Here is a 17,782-nt window from a genome sequence, read left to right on the forward strand (position 1 = left end):
GGTGAGATGAATGGATGACTAAGATTAAAACTTACCCTTTGAGGGGTGGGAAATCATATCCTAAACCCATTTTCCAAACATTACCTGAGGAGGAAGGTCTCGCCGGGGAGTGGGATACCCTTGCTCGAGGAATTCTTTTATTCCTGCTGCGATCAAATCGGACCATGAGATGCGCAAGAAATGGCAACATAAATGAAGAAATGGGAGATTTTTCATAAAAGAGAGTAAGCTAAGGGCTTGTTTGGATAAGTGCCCTACCAATTATTTGGTAGTGCTAAAATATAGACAAGGTTTGGCGCTACCAATTATTTGGTAGGATAAATTTGTATTCATTTTATTTGGTTTGCTACCAAAAATGCAACCAAATTTTGATACTATAGTGTAGAAAGTTCTACATTGTCACCAAATTTGGTAGGTAATGGGTATTACCAAAAAGTTGTCATCAATCCAAACAAATAGTGGGTACTATTTAGACTACCAATCCAAAACTGCCCTAAGGGTGTGTTTGGTTGAGCCGTGACTTTTGAAAAAGTAGTTGTGGGTTGTGGTTTTTAGAAAAGCTCGTTTGGTTCAACAACTGTAGCTTTTAAAATAACTAGTCCCGCTTATAAGCGGGCCCCATATATCATACACACATTGGTTGGCTTTTAGCTTTTGTAAAAGCAAAAGCAAAAGCAGGTTCAAAACCGCTTCCTAGGAGCAAATTCAATAGTATAGACAACTGCTAACTCTAATTCATCTATAGCCAATCTAATAGCTCATTCATACAATAGCTATACTACACTATTAATACCTGGTACCATATGTCATACACACACTGCGTCTTAGAGTCCGTGCTACAGCTGGTTACAAATCTGTAGTCCGTTCCTCTTTTTCTTCTCATTTATCTTCTTAAAATATGTTTGCAGTTGGCTTATTGACTGCTATTGTACCTGCTCAAAGAAGAGTAAGCTAAGGAAGTGGAAATGTCGTCCGTTGGATATCACGCATCTAAAGGTCAGTTGTGGTAAAGTTAAGTATAAGCTGCAGTTGCAAGCAGCAGATCCCAATCCAACTCGAGCAAAAGCTCCTAAACCCTAAGGAGAGAGCCCTCGCCGTCGCCGGAAGGACCAGACAGCTTCGCCGTCGCCTCCTCCCCTCCTGGGTCCTGAAGCAAAGCACAAGGTCATTCCCCTTCCTCCCCCCTCCCTCCACCCATTCCTATCCTTGACGCCTTTGTTTAGCAACCAGGGAAATCAATCACAATCACATGTGGGCGTGGCCTTGTTCGTTTAATCCCTCAGCCAAGGGGATTGAGAGGGACCTTTCCTTTCCTTGGGGATTAATTAAACGAACAATGCCTTTCTTTTTTTTTTTTAGGGTTGAAGGCCTCAATTTTAATCCCCTTAATCCTCTCACACCACCAAATCCCCCATCCCCCTCTTTCTTATTATTCGAATCTAAAAATTGATTAGCAAGTTTTGAACAAGAAGAAAAAAAACGCACCACTGTTTTTCTACCGTGTCTCCAATAGATATTTTAATTTGACTTGATTCCTTGTATTCAATCTGAAAAATACACTAATGTTTATTCATGGACCTGTACATTGTCATATAATTGTTCACTTTAGTTTAGGATACCATCCGTTTATTCAGTCCATTTGTGTATCCAGTGATAATATTTCTTTTTTCTTTTTTCTTTTTTCTTTTTTCTATAAATTGCGTCAGATCTGATTAAGTAATCGGAGCCTCACCTTTGAATTAGATTAGAATCAAATCCAATCTTGGATAAAGCATTCCTCATCACAACTACAAGGTTTCCTTTTCTTGTATGCCGATACTGAATTTATCTGCCTAGTTCAGTAATTTTACATGTTGTTTTGCCTTTTGAATGTGTTGATTGGAATGCATATCAAGCAGTTAGAACTATCGCAGCTACTTTTCTTTTTCTTTTTTACCGTTTCATTACTACTAACTTGCATGTTATATCCAGACATTTGGAATTTCGTTTTTCATAATGAAAGGAAGCATGGATAGGAACAGATAGGCTTGCATAGGTACACAAGTACTAGTATGAAATTGTTTAACCACACCATTTTGCTTTGCGGAAAACTCTAATAATGTATTAATGTAGTAAAATTATTTTGTAGAAATACGTCTAGTTACACACAAGGGGTTTATAACTTCTTTGAGTTTGCCTTTTTCCCATTCGTCAAAAAGAAATACAATATTGCGCCCATGCAAGAAAATGTGTTAAATTTGCTTTGTTAGAAGCAAACATTTTGTAAGTCTAACTTACTGGTTTATTAGTTTTTCAGGTTAAACTGAGGCATAACGCAGAAAGCAAAGATTTCCTTTAGGTTTTTGTCATGGATCAGGTAAGCACTTGTTTATCACTTTTATCTTTTCTCTTTAATCTTTCAAACAACATTTAACTTTACGTACAAATATTTTTTGACTATGCATGTTAAGAATCATGATCTTGTTAAATACAATGCCCTTTTCATGCTGCAGAATGTTGGTGCTGTTCATGGAGATAACCATGCGTTCCACAATGAGTTACGTAGATCTCTAGTACATCTGGTTTCCTTTCAACCAGGAAATGAGAAGCCTTTTTCTGTCGCTGCCATTCCTATTGTGTCAGTTAATGGATTTTGCTATATGATATCACATAGCAAAGTGTTCCGTCAACAAGATGCGGCCAACTGGCAACATAGAGTCATTTTTCCTGATGAAATTATAGTGATGCTTAGAATAGAAGATGTAATAATACAAGGATCTCTGGCAGCATTTTCTGTTAATACAACTGCGGAACTGCCAAATCCAGTAAAATTCAGTGAACAACAGGTTTCACACAATCAGGAAGTTCATACAGTTAATTTTGAAGGGGTGATGGAGCCAAGCCTGTTAGTTCGTGGCCGTGTAACGTAAGTTTCTTAAGCTACTTTGGGTTATTCGTTACTGCCTTTTTCTCTTCTACATCTAAAAATATTGAGAGCAGGCATGTAGATCAAACAGCCTTTTTCCATGATTGCACTCCCGGTTCATTTACTGCACTTGGATCGCCGGTTTTTAACGAGCGAAGTGAGCTTGTTGGCATATGTTGTCGTAATGATGGTGTTATTGGAGCACTCAACATGAACAGAATAGCAGAACTGCTTTCAGAAATCAATGAAGACATGGTGAACATGGTATTATGTTGTTTTGTATTAATTTGAGAAAATCATACATGAATTTCTTTAATATGTTTTTTTTTCATTTGCAGTCACTATCTCAGATTGTGCAGCATTTGGAGGCAGCAAACCAAGGAAATTGAAATGCATTTTTCTTCTTGGTAAGTTGTCATAGTTGTTTTAAATAATTAGTCACTGTGTCCAAAAGTATTAATTGCGCCTCATTATGGTGCTACTTGTCGGTTGTAATGATGATTAATAAGTGCATTCTGGCATCAAGAACATCGCACAGCAAAATAAACCCGTTGTTATGGGAAGGATGATTTTGTCTTGGAAAGCCATGTGCACTTTTTTCCCTTTCACATAAGATCCAATATCCTTGCAGAGTTGCAGTTCATACGAATTTTTGTGCCTGCAATAGCTGAGCATGTTAAAATTATTTCCTAGTGTGATTTCCATATGTTGAAAATAAGCAAGCAGAAAAGGATCCACACTATAGTGCTAGCCCCTGGTATCTAACCCTGTATGTTAGCATCTGTTAGTTACCATGCCTCTGGTGTATGTCCATAGCAAGGTGAGCAAAGTTGCAAAATAACAGTCATAACAGAGGGCAGAAAGAACTGCATGTAGCATGCTACTTAATTTTGGTTAAGTACAGAGAGCGGTATAAAATCGTAACTAGAGTTGTTTAAAGGGAGTGGAACTATACCAACATACAATCACTCTTCCTGTCTAGCCAAGTCAAATCTCTTGGTTTCGTTATTGTTCCTTTATACATAGTAATTTGAATTTTTTTTGTTGATATAAAATCAATGGATGTTAATTGTATTCTGCAATGAATCAGTAACAAAGAAAAGAACACTGATTAGTTAACTAAATTGGCATGAAAATCATGTTGTTGCCTCATTGGCTGTTTAGTCTTGCAATTTCATGAAGTGCACACCACATTTCTAACTAGAGCAATAGGAAGGTTACACTTCAGTTAATCCTTTTAGATTTTTATATGGGATCTTTCTCATTTGAGACGTGTAGTTATTGCATTTGACATCTGTATCATGCATTCTCAGACTTGCCATGGTGCATTTTATTGTGAAAAGTCAATGGCCACTGCACACAGGTCATGCTTTGAATCTGCATATTGATATTTTGCAATGTGGCTGGGAGCTATTTGTTCTTGTCTTGTGCAAGATAATCATCTTATGCCCACATTCTCACAGTCAACCCTGATATGGAAACTGGAAAGTACTAGATTCATTTTCAAATCCTCAGTTATGGAAGTTCGATTGCTTGATTTGCTACTTTCGGACTTTCGGTGGTAGTAGCATCTTGATGGAATACAAGTTGAAATCATCTCAAGTGCTCAACCACCTCGTGTTAGTCTAACTAGTCAGTAACTTGTACATTCGCATGGATTATTTATATTTCATACTTTGCACACAGAGAGATATTTCTATAGGAAAATGGTTCTATACTCCCTAGGAGTATGTAATCCCGCTCCCAGTCCACCGCAACTCCTTAGCCGGCGACAGCAGCAGCTCCCCCCAGTCCGGATCGACCGCGATGTACCGGCGACTTGGAGGGGGCAGCGTATATAAACATGTCTTAGTTATTCAATAACAAAAAAATATATTAATAATGTCGGAGTTTAAAATTAGTGATTACAAAATTATATATAGAATCCACTATAAGTGTATTTGTAATCACTTGGAGGGGGCAGTGATTACTACAGTGTCAAGTGCAAATAATCAAATTCAGAAGAAATGTGTTTGGAACAAGGCTGGCTCAGTGGAATGAGCTTAAAAGGAAATGTCAAGATATCACCCTGGCAAATGAAAAGGATAAGTTATGGTGGTCCTTGACTAAAATTCACAATTTTTCTGTCAAATCTTTTTATAGTTCCTTGCAGCTCCAAAATGTTAGTTTTCCTTGGGGAAATACATAATACCTTGCAGGATCAAAGTTTCCATTTGGCTTGTGATGAGTAGTAGTATTCTGACTAGAGACAATCTAATCTACTTAAAAGAGGGTGGAAGGGCAAGGATAAAAGATGTAATTTCTGTTCTCAGGAGGAAACTGTGGAACACCTGTTCCTGAAATGTCCTCTAGCTAAATTCATTTGGAATGTGGTGAATTGCACTTTTGGGTTTGGGAAAATTGATAGTATTGCACATATGTTTGGTGGGTGGCTAACCCAATCCAGTAAAGATATGCAGCAGATGGTTGCTGTGGGGTTGGCTGCTGTGCTTTGGACAATTTAGTAGACTAGAAACAATGCTTGTTTCATGAACAAATATTTAAGCCATTCAACTGAGCTAATTAAGCGTATTTGCTCTTCTGCAGAAAACACAAGGGGAGAAGGACTGCAGTGGGGAGCCATGCTGGCTGCTAAACAAGGTGGCAGGTGAAATGTTCAACACAAAGTTCGGTTGGAGGTTTGGGAGTTGGGACTCCCAAGACTGGAATTAGGAAGGAGGGGAATGGCTGCTGATGGAAGATGCTGTGGAAAAGCTACACTCAAGTTGATCGGGCGGTTAGGAATCTTTTGTTCTTTTGGCAGGGATGGAATTTTGCTTCGTTCTGCAAAACGTTTTTGGTCTGCCTGTAGACCATCTAGCCGTTGGCGTCTGTGTTTTCAGATTCTGAACCTTCTTGGCGATAGGGCCTTAGCTGTTATTTTCTTCTTCTTTCCTTTGCTGTTCTTTTTCAGTTGTAATGAACTCTTGCATGCCATTTCTTTAAGGGTTAATGGAATCCTTACCATTATAAATTTGCTAGTTATAAAAAATATATTATTGTATTCGTCTAATTAAAACAATGCCACAACACTTTCAAAATTGGATTCATGACTATGAAAACAATCGTTTGGCCTCACGCGGCAAAATCTTCAATGGAAATGGGAGGCCCTTCTTGCTATAGAAGAAAAACGAAGACACAAAGGTGGTCGCCCAACCGAAACAATCGCGCACCATGACGCGGCGCACAGGCATCTAGTAGCATAAATGCACATTGGTCAAATTTGCTCCAGCATACAGTGTGCAGATTAAGATGAACAGCACGGTTGCACTAAAATAAAAAGACGAATGGTACATCTAAATTCAAGTGGTAGCACATATAAAATTGAAATTCTAATAAGTCTTAGAACAGATACGATTGAAATAGACCCACGTGCGGATCATTTCAGTGAAAGCATTTCTTGATATTTTTTAACATAACTTGTCTCTTACTTCCAACCGAATCAATTCTTCCTGTCCATCAATCCCCTGTTTCAACAGCCAATGAAGTAAACATAAGCATTCGATCAGGAAAAACATAACATAACAGTATACACAACTTGCTGAGTTGCTTCAGTGACCTTTCGTTCTCCTTAATTAATTTACTCCCTCTATTCTCGAACTGAAGCTGTCCTAGAATGCGTTGTGTCGAATTTTAAAATCTCAAGTCATTAATATATTTCAAAAGTGTTTAAATTTGATACGGCAATAAAATTATTGCCTGCTTGCCTACACAGTTTCAAAAGTTAACTCGTGCTTGTCAATAATATATTTCAAAAGTGTTTAACACATATACACAGCTAACTCGTGCAAATATTCTAAAACATGCACGTACAAGTCAAGATTAATCCTAAAACAAATGTTCCTCTAGTCTCTAGAGTTGGGTATCAGACATCGCTCTGTTTCTGAACCTTGGCTGTTCTCTTGATTTCTAGCTGAAATTAAATGTTTACTGGGTGTTTCTGTTTTCTAATATGCTGCCGATTATGTGAATTTTGTAATGTAACCAAATTTATATTCTTACTATATTTCATTCCATAGCACTACTTGGTTGTTCTTTGAGGATATAGGAGAATATTAGTAAATGATTGAAGTAGTATCTTTTTTTTAGAAAAAAAAACATCATCTTGAAAGTTTCTATGTAAGGCCAATTATTAATTAAGTGAACTCTTTTAGCATTTATTTCTTTCTATAATATACGGTCAAAAGTTTTTATTACCCTTTTCTGATAAGTGAAGACATATTTCTTCTATGGTCTATGTTTTACCTAGACGCTAGATGAACCGTGACCTGCATTGTAGAGTCTAGTCAGTCTAGATGCAAATCAACTGGTCTACACAAAATAAGCGTAGCCATAAGTTTCAATGTCTAACTTTGATCGTCTGTCTTATTTGATTTTTTTTTAAAAAAAATAAGAAACATAAGTCATACATAAAGTATCATTCATGTTTTATAATCTAATAAAATAAAATACTAACTATAAAAAATTCAAATAAGACGGGCGATCAAAGTTGGACACGGAAACTTATGATTACACTTATTTTGGGACGGAGATAGTAAAATATACTATCGGTACAACTTTTTTAGCACACGCAAATCTAACCTTTTAGCATTACTCTAGGAATACTTTATGGTTAGAGGAACAAAGAAAAACGTGAATTTTGCCGGAAGATATTGGAGAAAGGGAGACTAAGAATTAATTTGGTGGATTGATTGTTACAGCACATTACTTTCTCAACTATTTGCTGGAGAATGGTTCCTAGGGGATATTTACTTGTTTAGAAGCTCATAACTGTATATTATTGTGAGCGTCAAAAACTGTACATTATTGTCGTACGTACTTAACCCTGTACGTGGAAGCCACTTTTTGCGACAGAAACTATTCATGTTGAAATCGAAAAGAGTTGTACAACAGAAACAAAACATTACCTACTCATCAAGTTGAAGATAATGCCCTGGTATTTCATTGTTCAGCAATCCTCTTTAGCATTTCCTCGATTGTTATGTTTTCCTGACAAAAAACATTAAGAAAATGATGCATCGTACAAGCTGGAGAAAAAGTATAATCTTTGAACTTTTGTTGAACTTTTACATCTCCAGGTTGAAGCCACTGTCTTAAAGCCGCATGTATGGTTCGGACAGAAATAGCAGTCTTGACAGTCCCACCAAGTGCTCCACTGTTCACTCCAACCACCTTGTTTACTCTTTGTAAGAAAACAGGTGCCCCTGATGTGCCACTCTCGGATGTATAGTCCGATCTAATTTCTCCACTGTCAGTTTCTTCATCCCAAACTGGTTCGGAGCTGCATTAGTGAGTCAATACATTACATAGATAGAGAAAAAGAAAGAAAGAAAGAAGCGGATAATGTATAGTACTCCGATCCGGTAATAATACGTAGATCTACAAGAACTTACAGTATCTTTCCGGGAAATGTTCCTGGCTCTACAAGAACTTGGCCATACTTCATTGTGAAGAATGCGAGTAAAACAACATCAATCCCAGAAACAACATCTCCATCTTCCCAGAATCTCAAAGGAGTACAAGGAACACTAAAAGTATCAGCGCGGAGCAAGGCTAGATCTCTGCCTGCGTCGACATAGACGACTCGAGCATCAAACCTTACACCAGTGTGAAAACCCACCACCACCACGGCCACGGTACCATTGCTCTCGGTCTTGGGCAAATTATGTTCACAGGTCAGTATGAGGCCTGTGTTGCCACTGCCGAAGACAACAAAACCATTCCCGCGGAACTGCTGTGCACAGTCCAAGCGTACCATAGAATCTTTGAAATTATCAAACACAACTCCGCACCAATGAGATATCGTATTATTGGCCATTAATTATGGTAACCTGCAAAGGACAAAGAGAGAAGATATGAGCATCGGACGGCCGGCGGTGAGCAGATGGCGCTCCGGGAGACCTACTATACCGGCGGCGGCGAGGCACCAAGAAAAGAACTCACCTTGTGGCGTTGATCGAGTCGAGCAGCTGCTGTGCTGAGGAAGGGGATTCATCCACCACGAAGATATGATGGAGAAGAGGGGAGGTGATGAGGTCACGCGGTCAAAAGTAAAAAGCATTGTTTGGCAGGGCATGAAAACCAGGAGGATGAGGAGGAGAGGTGCCATTGCCATGCAACGACTGACGATCACAAAGGAGGCTCTCCTCTCCTTCCCATTTGGGGAAGATGCTTCTGACATGCTGCTGAGCCAGCCAGGTACGCTTCGACTTTCTTTGGACTCGGGGGGATATACATGGGCTGCTGCCTCCAGGTAATTGATTGGGCTGGGCGCTTCATGAATCGCTCTATAACAAGAAATGAAGTCTACTTTTACTCCCTCAAATTATTTGCCGCAACATATCATAATTCCTAACCAACCAATATTAAAAGCCAAATTTTTGCTACACTACATCGCGATTTTGTTTGTGGTTTTAGCTGCACAAACTCACTTTATAAGAAAAACATTCTCTGAATATGCCAGTGGACACCGCATCCATTATTATAATAATGTATTCATGCTCACGAAGGAATAGAGGGCCCAAAATTTTATATTGAGTGACCAAACTGCCCCTGCACGTTGCACGTTCAGATGATGTTTGGCAGCTGCTTCTTCCCTTCCTCTTTCTCTCTACAGCTACCCAAGAACATCTTCTCTCTCTAGCTGTCTGTTTCTCTCTCTAAGCTAGCTAAAATATCTGATTTGATCCACGATAATTGAAAAAAAATCAGATTACACCCTTAAAAAAAAGCCAGATTCGATCAAGTCTTTCCATCCTGCAGAAAAAACCACAGAGGAAAAAAAAAAGAAATGACGATGGAGCTCGCCGCCATCTCCAACACCTCGTCGTCGCTGTCGAATCTTATTTGTGACATATGCTTGCCTCCGCCACCTTTCGCTTGCTTCGCCGACGTCCCGCCGGCACTCTGCGACCAGCTCCACCGTAGCCGTTGCTCGCTCCGTCAGTGACACCGACAACCTGCTTGCTCCGTCGCTGCTGCTGCTCCCCTCGGTGCCGCTGCTCGCTTTGCTGCATTTGGGGCTGATTTGAAGCTGTGAATACCAGCGGTGCTTCCTCCTCTTCCTCTAGGAGGCATCCTCGGCGGCTGGTCCCTGTGCTCCACCTCCTCTGCCTCCTCGTAGTGGTCCTACTCCTCGCCGTCGGTTCGGACGGAGAGAGTAAAGTCAAGTTCGAGATTGATACGGGGACAAGATAAGCGAGATTGGTTCCGATTCTTGCGGAAAACGGTTGAGGAGGATAAGGGGAGAACTTCCCCTCGAGAGCAAAAGGAGCGGCCGGATTTGGCGGTCAGGCGGCGGCTGCTCCGACTCTGCCCCCGACCGGAGGTAGAAGATGAGCCTGACAGATGGGGCCCCTAACGCCAGGGGTAGTTTGGTCACTCCGCGTAAAATTTTTGGTCCCTTATCGTCACGTCGGCACAAATACACTATTTTAATGGATGTGGTGTCGGCCGGCAAATAAACGCATTTAGATAGTGGTTTTCCTTGAAAGTGAGTTCGCGCGGTGTGCTACTGATAAAATCGTAAATCATGAAGTTGTGATGTCCGGTGGCAAAATTTGCCTTAAAAACTGGTGATATACACATGTAAGTGACAACCTAAAAATAATTAACAACACGGTAGGACCCATATATCATCCCCACCCTCCCCTCTTCTCTCATTCCTTCCTCCCCTCTTCTCACATGCTCCTAGGGTAGTGCCTAGTATTTTAGCCTACAAAATTTTGAGGGTAAGATTTAAAATAAGGCTGTGTTTAGTTGGTGGAAAAAAAGTGAAGTTTGAAGAAAGTTGAAAGTTTGAAAAAAAAAGTTGGAAGTTTGAAGTTGGTGGAGGGGAACTAAACACGGTCTAAGGTATACTGCTTTTGTATCCCTTTTCTAACTTAAAAAAACATTTGAGGGCGAAATAGGGTTGTGAAAGTATATATGGGTCTTGACGCATTACCACCCCTAGGTTGCTCCCCATAAAACTAACGAGGACATTGAGCTCCCAACAGCGCCCTCGATCTGGCACAACATCAAGTGGGAGCAGGGTGATCTTTCGACCACCCTTCAGGTGATATTTTTTTACTTTGACAAGGTGTTTTTTTTCCTTTGTTACATTCCAAACCCTCGCCCCTCAAACCCAAATTGATTGTTACATCAATGATTTTAAGCACATCAACATCCACACACACCAACAGTCTTTCCCACTTATATGCCGACCCCCCCCCCCCCTCCTTTTCCCAGAGGACATGCTATATGCGATTAGAGAAGATAGTTAGGGTGTTATAAAGTGTAATTTTTTTTTGAAATTTTACTTAGTTCAAAATAAAAAAAATAAAGGATTGTTCGAAGTAAAACTTTGGCAATAAAATGTGGTACACAGTGCAATTCGCTCTTATTAAATTCATACTTGACAAATTTCCATACGATGTTACAATTTTTTAGTTTTTTGTAAAATATTACAAAAGAAAATAATGGTTAAATCAAAGTCTAATGTTGAAGACCATATAAACAAAAGCCAATACGCCGTATATTTTATGGCAGAGGATGTATTGCTTTGAGATTTGTGTTTTTCTTTCAAAAGCCTATGAAAATTTTACCTTTGCTGTTTGAAATTCAACTGATTTTTTGACAAATGTCAGTCTTTTTTCTGGTCATTGCGATTCGTACTAGCAATTTGTCGAGTCAGCAGCACGTTTCGGCGTGACAGATACACCTGTCTGAATTTTTTTCAGCACGTTTCAACTCAGAGGCGAATTCAGATCTTCAAGTTCAGAATATATTCGGTATGAACTCCATGATGGCAGCAAACAGTTTGTATATTCGGTATGACACCGGCTTTCTGATGTAAACATGACCCAAAATCTCTACTATAATTAACACAATCATATCATACAAACATTCATACGGCTAATTCTTCTACTGCAGTAAGTACTGATGCACATGGGTATTTCACAGGGACAGTCAAAACGAATCCTCTACTGTCTAAACCTGAATAAGAATAGAACAAACAGACAGACAGGGAGGGAGGGGGCACATGCTTATAGTATCTATCTATATGCACATGAGCTACAACAATTCTCATGGATCTAATGGTTTGTCAGGAGGATGGTGTGCACGCCGTTTTCTCTCTGAAATAGTTCATCAGCTGCACCGAGCTCATAGAGCAACCATTGGACCTGTAGTAGCCTTGCAGTGAGCTGTGAAGAGCTTCGCAGTGAACAGGTCCTTGGTCAGCTTCTTGAAATCGAAGCCACGAGAGGAGGAGGAGGAGTTCTTTGAGTTCTTGATGATGTACTCCCGCAAGGTGAAATTCTCCTTCTTGACGATGTCGAACGACGACGCGAGCTGCCTGATCACCTCCCTCTTCTCCTCGTCTTTCGCCGCGAGCTCCGCCTTCAGGGCCATGTTCTCCTCGCTCACTCTCTGCAGCTCCTCGTTCTTCTGCTTGAGCATCTCATTCTCTGCACTTGCTTTCTGCAGCTCCGCGTTCTTCTCCTTGAGCATCTCGATCTCCGCGTGCATCAGCTCTAGCTGCGCTGCTTGATCCGCTTGGCTTTGTGAAGGATGTTTCATCATGTCCTCGGATTCAGACAGTTCCTCCTCCATGTTTTCTTGTTCAGGGTCATCGACTTCAGATTCAGAGTCGTAGTTGTCTGAGCAGAGTGAGATCGAAGACCTGCTCCCTGTTGTTCCCTTGCCACCCATTGCTGCTGCTGCTGCCTGATGAGACCAGCTCTGGGTGCAGGAGGATGGCCCGAACACGGTGTGGCGTGTGCCATTGCCGTTCTTGAGGAGATCAAGCTGCTCTGCCAGCGAGCGGTGTGTTCGGTACAGGTCGCCGAGCATGTCCACCAGGACGGGGCGCTTCTTGTAATACATCTCGGCTCGCTGCGCAAACGAGTCGGCGTCCTGGTCGATCATCTTGAGCATTTGCTTGGTCTTGTCATCTAGTTCTGCAATCGAATCAAAGGGAATGTACTTAACAAACTATTTACGAATTTGCTATATATTTGTTGATAATTTTTCCTCCAAAAATTTGTCAGATGTAATTACAGTACAATCTAGTGTAATTACACTGTAACTTACATATAATTACACTGTAACTATAATGTAACTTATATGTAACTTTCAAGAATCTCTCGGTAACATGTTATTTCAGTAAAATAGAGGTCGTGGGAACAAATCCTTTCACATATGTGTGTGCTGTGATTTTTTTTCTTCCTCACCAGAACAAATCTTGTAATAGATCTAACGATTCAAAATTACGTGAAACTTAAGTACAAGTTACACTGTAGTTACATGCAAGTTACAGTGTAATTATATACAAGTTACAGTGTAATTACACTATAATTGTATTATAATTACATCTGTCAAATTTTTAGTAGAAAATTTATCGACAAATGTATAGGTAGTCCCAACTATTTAAAACTAGTAGCTACTACATAATTCAAAACCTGCAAGAGGCAATGTAGATAAGTACACCTGTACTTGTTATATGAAAATATAGACTTAGTAGATTTTTTTTTTCAAAAAGATTGGAAAGATGTGGCATTTTGGAGCCATGGTTCATGGAGAAATTTTCATCTAAACCTCAGGTGGAGTATGACAAACTTTAGAACCATGGAAATTCATGACAACTGAAGAAACAAAGTAGCTTTTGCCGAAACAATTCCTCTATGGCAAGAGCAGCTGAAATCACACTGAAGCATGCTATTAACTATTGAGGATGGTTCATGAATTAATTTCATTGCAACTGGACTCAGCATGTAAAATTCTGCGGTAATAAGTGGAACTTGATCGAAGCTAACCTGAAAGCGTGTTGGTTAGCCATGGAGATGTCCTTGCAAGGTTGTGGCTGTCGAACCACCATGCCTGGGAAAGCTCCTTCTGCACCATCTTGTCTCCTCGGTCCTCACTTACCTAATTATAATACCTGCAGCAATCACTGAAACAAAATAAAAATTAGTGATAATACAACATATGAAAAGAAAAACTAGCTTTATAAGACCATGACAAAGATAAACAAGTTAGGAGCTAATAAGACCTAAGGAGAGTACAAAGGTTATCTTAATATCAAGCGTTACTTTTACATAGATATTTCACCACGGAGACAAACCATACACTGATTTATAATAATTCTCTCTGGATATGTGATTTAGAAAAGGAAAAAAAAAGTTTAGACAATTTTTATGAAATGCAACCATATAGGAGAAACAGGATGACTTGAAGTGGACTGATAGCTGACTGAGACTTTCTCTTGATTCTTGAATAACATGGAACTACAAGCACAAAACTTAACCATTACAGCGCAAGGAAATCGGAAGCACGGGGATTCATGTTGTGCACAGTAGAAAATCTTGTTTTTTTTATTAAAAAAAGGCATCTGAACCAGAGATCTCTAATATGAAAAACGGAACTTTTCAATTTCTTAGGAGCATAGATTGAAATCGCCAAATCAGTCAAAAAAAAAATGAAAACATCATGAGCACATCATTTACTGACGAGAAGGAGCGTGTTTTTAATTTAATTTTAACACCTTTGCCGTCAATCAAATTAAACACTGAGACAAACATGAACTAAAAAAACTTGAGTAATAAAAGAAAGAAACAGAGTTACTCCGTATTATCAAGAACAGAGTTGTAGTAAGTAAGTATCTCGCAAAAAGGGAAGCCGCGGGGGAAAGGAAAAAAAAGACGAAAATCTCTCGCAAACACGAGATCGAAACGGAGACAGAGAAAGCTGAAATTCCTCAAACGCAACAAAAAAAAGAAGAAGAAGAAAACGCATCGCCATGTCGCACCCCACGATGAAGAACAAGCATACCCAGCAGCAACCAAGAACACGAAGGATCGAATCGAAGAGAGGAGTAATCGATTCGGAGAGAAACGGAGACGGAAACCACCGCACCTGTGTCGTGTGGCCGCGGCCCTCTCTCTCTCTCTCTATCTCTCTCCTCTCCGGGACTCTTGTACGCGCCGCAGATTTAAGGATTGCGAAGCGGAGGAGGGAGAGAGATGGAAGCGGACAAAAACTCTCGCTAGGATTCAAATCCTGCCGCTCCACGACGACGACGACGAGGACTCGGGATTGGTTCTTGCACGGACACCCTCGGAGAAGATGGTATTTATTGATCGCTGATTATTACTCCCTTCCTCTTTTTCTCCTCCTCCTACTCCAATTTGGTTGTTTCGCATGCGTTAAAAATGCCCCTTTTTTGGCACTTTCTACTAATAACCGATTCGGGTATGCTCATATACTTTGTACTACTTGAAAGACCGCGGTTTTATACTGTTTATATTCAATGTTGTCTCATTTGAGAAATTGTCCATGTTGATTATGGTTTTTCTTATCGCATTGCGTTTAGAATTTGAAATACGTATGGAATTTTTTTTTTACAGAGGATGCACTGGCCCAAATCATGTCCATGTAAAGTGTGGGGACTAAATGGAAAAATGGTTTGGTAGTTTCAGTTTTGAATCAAGTCAGACTTTACTAGTAGTAGCACAGCAGCAGTAATTTTGGCTTGCCTGTCATCCAGCTCAGACTTCCCAGGGAAAATTTAGACTGGACCCTTGCTCATGACTGGCAATCAGTCTGGCATGTGGGCCCGTTTATGAAACGAGAGTTGATTAAAAAGAAAACCAGTAGATTATGTGTACAACGGATTCCAATTTTCAAGTTTTGTTCCATAAAAAGGGAAAATGTTTGCTGTGAAAAAGATAATCGTCCAGGAGTGAACTGGAGACAATACCGCGGTTTCCAGGTTTTACATCCGTGCCAAATTAGCACCAAAACGTCCCAAAATGCTAGTTTATTTCCCCTTTTAAGCGTTTTTTTCTCTTTTCTTTTCTTTTTTACAGTGATTACGCCTTTCCTTGTTTTGGAGGGAACGGATGAGATAAGCCCCCGCGTTATTATAAAAATGTAGGACTTGTTTGGTTTGAAGTCAATTTTAGCCTTACCAACATCTTAGCAGTATTGAATTTGAACTATTGTGACAAAAATTTGGTAGCAAAGCAAACATGTATTTTCTACTATTAAAGTTACCAAGAAATTGGTAGGGCAATACCGCAATAATTTGATACCAAACAGACCCGTACTCTTATGTGCTGTACTACTAACTTTGGCAGTTACCATGTCAATATTTTAAAAGATTTTTGTGCATCGCATAGCTGTACTTGTAGGAGTACGAGGTCAAAGGAGGAAGAAGCATGTGGAGACTGTTGCACAGTGTGGGGGTGCAAATGACACCTGGGAAATTATATTTTGGGTTTGGGTTTCAACTAGCCGTTGCAGACTCCAATGATGCACGAAGCAGTACTACTAGTAGGACGTAGGAGTAGTCATAAATAAAGAAAAAGAAAGAAAGATGGAAGAAAGGAGGAGATGGTGCCAAATAGTATCAAAAGTGCAAAGCACCAGTATCAATCAGTATCTATCACGGAGCTAATTCCCTTGGATTAATTAGAGCAGTTACAATAGCAGGCTATAAGCCAGCTGCAAATATATTTTAAGAAGATAAATAAGGAGGGACTGTAGCACGGACTCCAAGATGCAGTTTGTATGTAACTATTGTATGTACAATGAACGATTAGATTGAGCTAGGACTTAGCTATACTATTAAACTTGCTCTTAAGCACCAGTATCAAAAGTGCAAAGCAGAGCTGAAATAGTGCGAGTAGAAAAGGAGGATGAGTTGGGTGGAGCGTGCGTGTGGCTGGCGCTCCTCGGCGGGCCCAGCAGCATCCAAAATCCAATTCCAACCGAGCCGACCGTTGTACTAGTAGTAGCAGGACTGCAGGAGCTTCTGCTTGCTTGAGTTTATTAGCTCCAGACTTCCAGGTGTTCTTGGTTGTTGAAACATGGAGTACATTAATTAATTTTCCAAGCCAGCTTCATGGAGTATAATTTCATGTCCCCCTTCGTGTACTGTGTTCTTAGTTTTAATATACTAATTATGAGTCTTAAATAAAAGCTTCATGGAGTTATAAAATTAGAGATAGTGCAATACTCCCTCCTCCCCTAATATAAGATATTTTAACATTTTGTTTACACTATTTGACCATTTATCTTATTAAAAAAATTAGAATTATTATTTTTTTATTTACTTTATTACCTAAAGTACTTTAAGCACAACTTTTCGTTTTTTATATTTGTACAAATTTTTTAAATAAAATAAGTGGTCAAACAGCACAAGGAAAATGTCAAAATTCCTTATATTAATAAGAAAACCTTGCCGACGCTGCTCCTCCTGTACTCTCTCCTCTACAGTCTACAGTAGTCCTATCAGTCCTATGTCCTGTAGACCCGTTCGTACTCCTGCCTGCAAACACCTGTTAACAACTGTTAGTAGTACCTCAAACTCTCTTCTCTCTGTTACTTTGACTGTACATTTATCGACATAATTTGGGATCATACTTGCTCGGTTTCTTTTATTTCCTCAATTTTATATTATAAGTTGTTTTGAAATTTTTTAAAACAAAACTTCTTTAACCAAATTTATAAAACAATAAAGTTATCCACTTGTTTGATCCATAAGTAGGTTGACGGATCGATAAACTTGCACCCTTACTCGTAGTTGTTGGATGCGATAGCGAGAGGAGCTTGCACCCTTACTCGTAGTTGTTGGATGCGATAGCGAGAGGAGTGCTACATAGCAGCAGTTAACTTGCTCTTGCTTTGTCGGGCCATGAGAGAGTCATGCCATCGCTGACACCTTGGTTCTCTATGAGCTCCGCCAGCAGCCTCCTCCTTTTCCACCGTGCAGAAGCTTCATCGCCATGGGGCACCTTTCCATCGTTGACACTAAATAGATAAATTCATAAATATAGAAATTTCCCGACCATTTCC

The 17,782-nt window shown here is 39.8% G+C and overlaps 2 protein-coding genes and 1 non-coding gene across 7 annotated transcripts; 1 reads left to right on the plus strand and 2 right to left on the minus strand.

Annotated features, from left to right (window-relative positions):
• The first annotated feature begins 1,047 nt into the window (after nt 1-1,047).
• On the plus strand, nt 1,048-5,918 carry LOC4344215 (uncharacterized). Of its 2 annotated transcripts, none has more exons than XR_010742781.1 (6): nt 1,048-1,164; nt 2,289-2,356; nt 2,493-2,905; nt 2,980-3,169; nt 3,244-3,312; nt 5,492-5,918. It is a non-coding gene; the product is annotated as an uncharacterized protein (transcript). The 2 variants fall into 2 exon arrangements; XR_010742780.1 differs by having other exon boundaries at nt 2,297-2,356.
• Nucleotides 5,919-6,091: 173 nt separating this feature from the next.
• On the minus strand, nt 6,092-9,031 carry LOC9267970 (uncharacterized). The gene is made up of 5 exons (XM_015790938.3): nt 8,888-9,031; nt 8,338-8,775; nt 8,015-8,225; nt 7,852-7,933; nt 6,092-6,411 (listed from the first exon to the last, which is right to left on the minus strand). Exons 2-4 carry the CDS (start codon nt 8,760-8,762, stop codon nt 7,886-7,888), a joined length of 684 nt encoding a protein of 227 aa, XP_015646424.1. The 5' UTR covers nt 8,763-8,775; nt 8,888-9,031; the 3' UTR covers nt 6,092-6,411; nt 7,852-7,885.
• A 2,737-nt stretch (nt 9,032-11,768) lies between these two features.
• Nucleotides 11,769-15,030, minus strand: LOC4344216 (protein NETWORKED 3C). 4 transcript variants are annotated; one of them, XM_015789668.3, is made up of 3 exons: nt 14,840-15,030; nt 13,741-13,865; nt 11,769-12,885 (listed from the first exon to the last, which is right to left on the minus strand). In XM_015789668.3, exons 2-3 carry the CDS (start codon nt 13,826-13,828, stop codon nt 12,089-12,091), a joined length of 885 nt encoding a protein of 294 aa, XP_015645154.1. In that variant the 5' UTR covers nt 13,829-13,865; nt 14,840-15,030; the 3' UTR covers nt 11,769-12,088. The 4 variants fall into 4 exon arrangements, with proteins under 4 accessions (XP_015645154.1, XP_015645151.1, XP_015645152.1 ...); XM_015789665.3 differs by having other exon boundaries at nt 13,741-13,877; XM_015789666.3 differs by having other exon boundaries at nt 13,741-13,877; nt 14,756-14,889.
• Nucleotides 15,031-17,782: the final 2,752 nt, after the last annotated feature.

Source organism: Oryza sativa, chromosome 7, assembly GCF_034140825.1.
Source record: "Oryza sativa Japonica Group chromosome 7, ASM3414082v1".
In the NCBI taxonomy this organism is placed as follows: domain Eukaryota; kingdom Viridiplantae; phylum Streptophyta; class Magnoliopsida; order Poales; family Poaceae; genus Oryza; species Oryza sativa.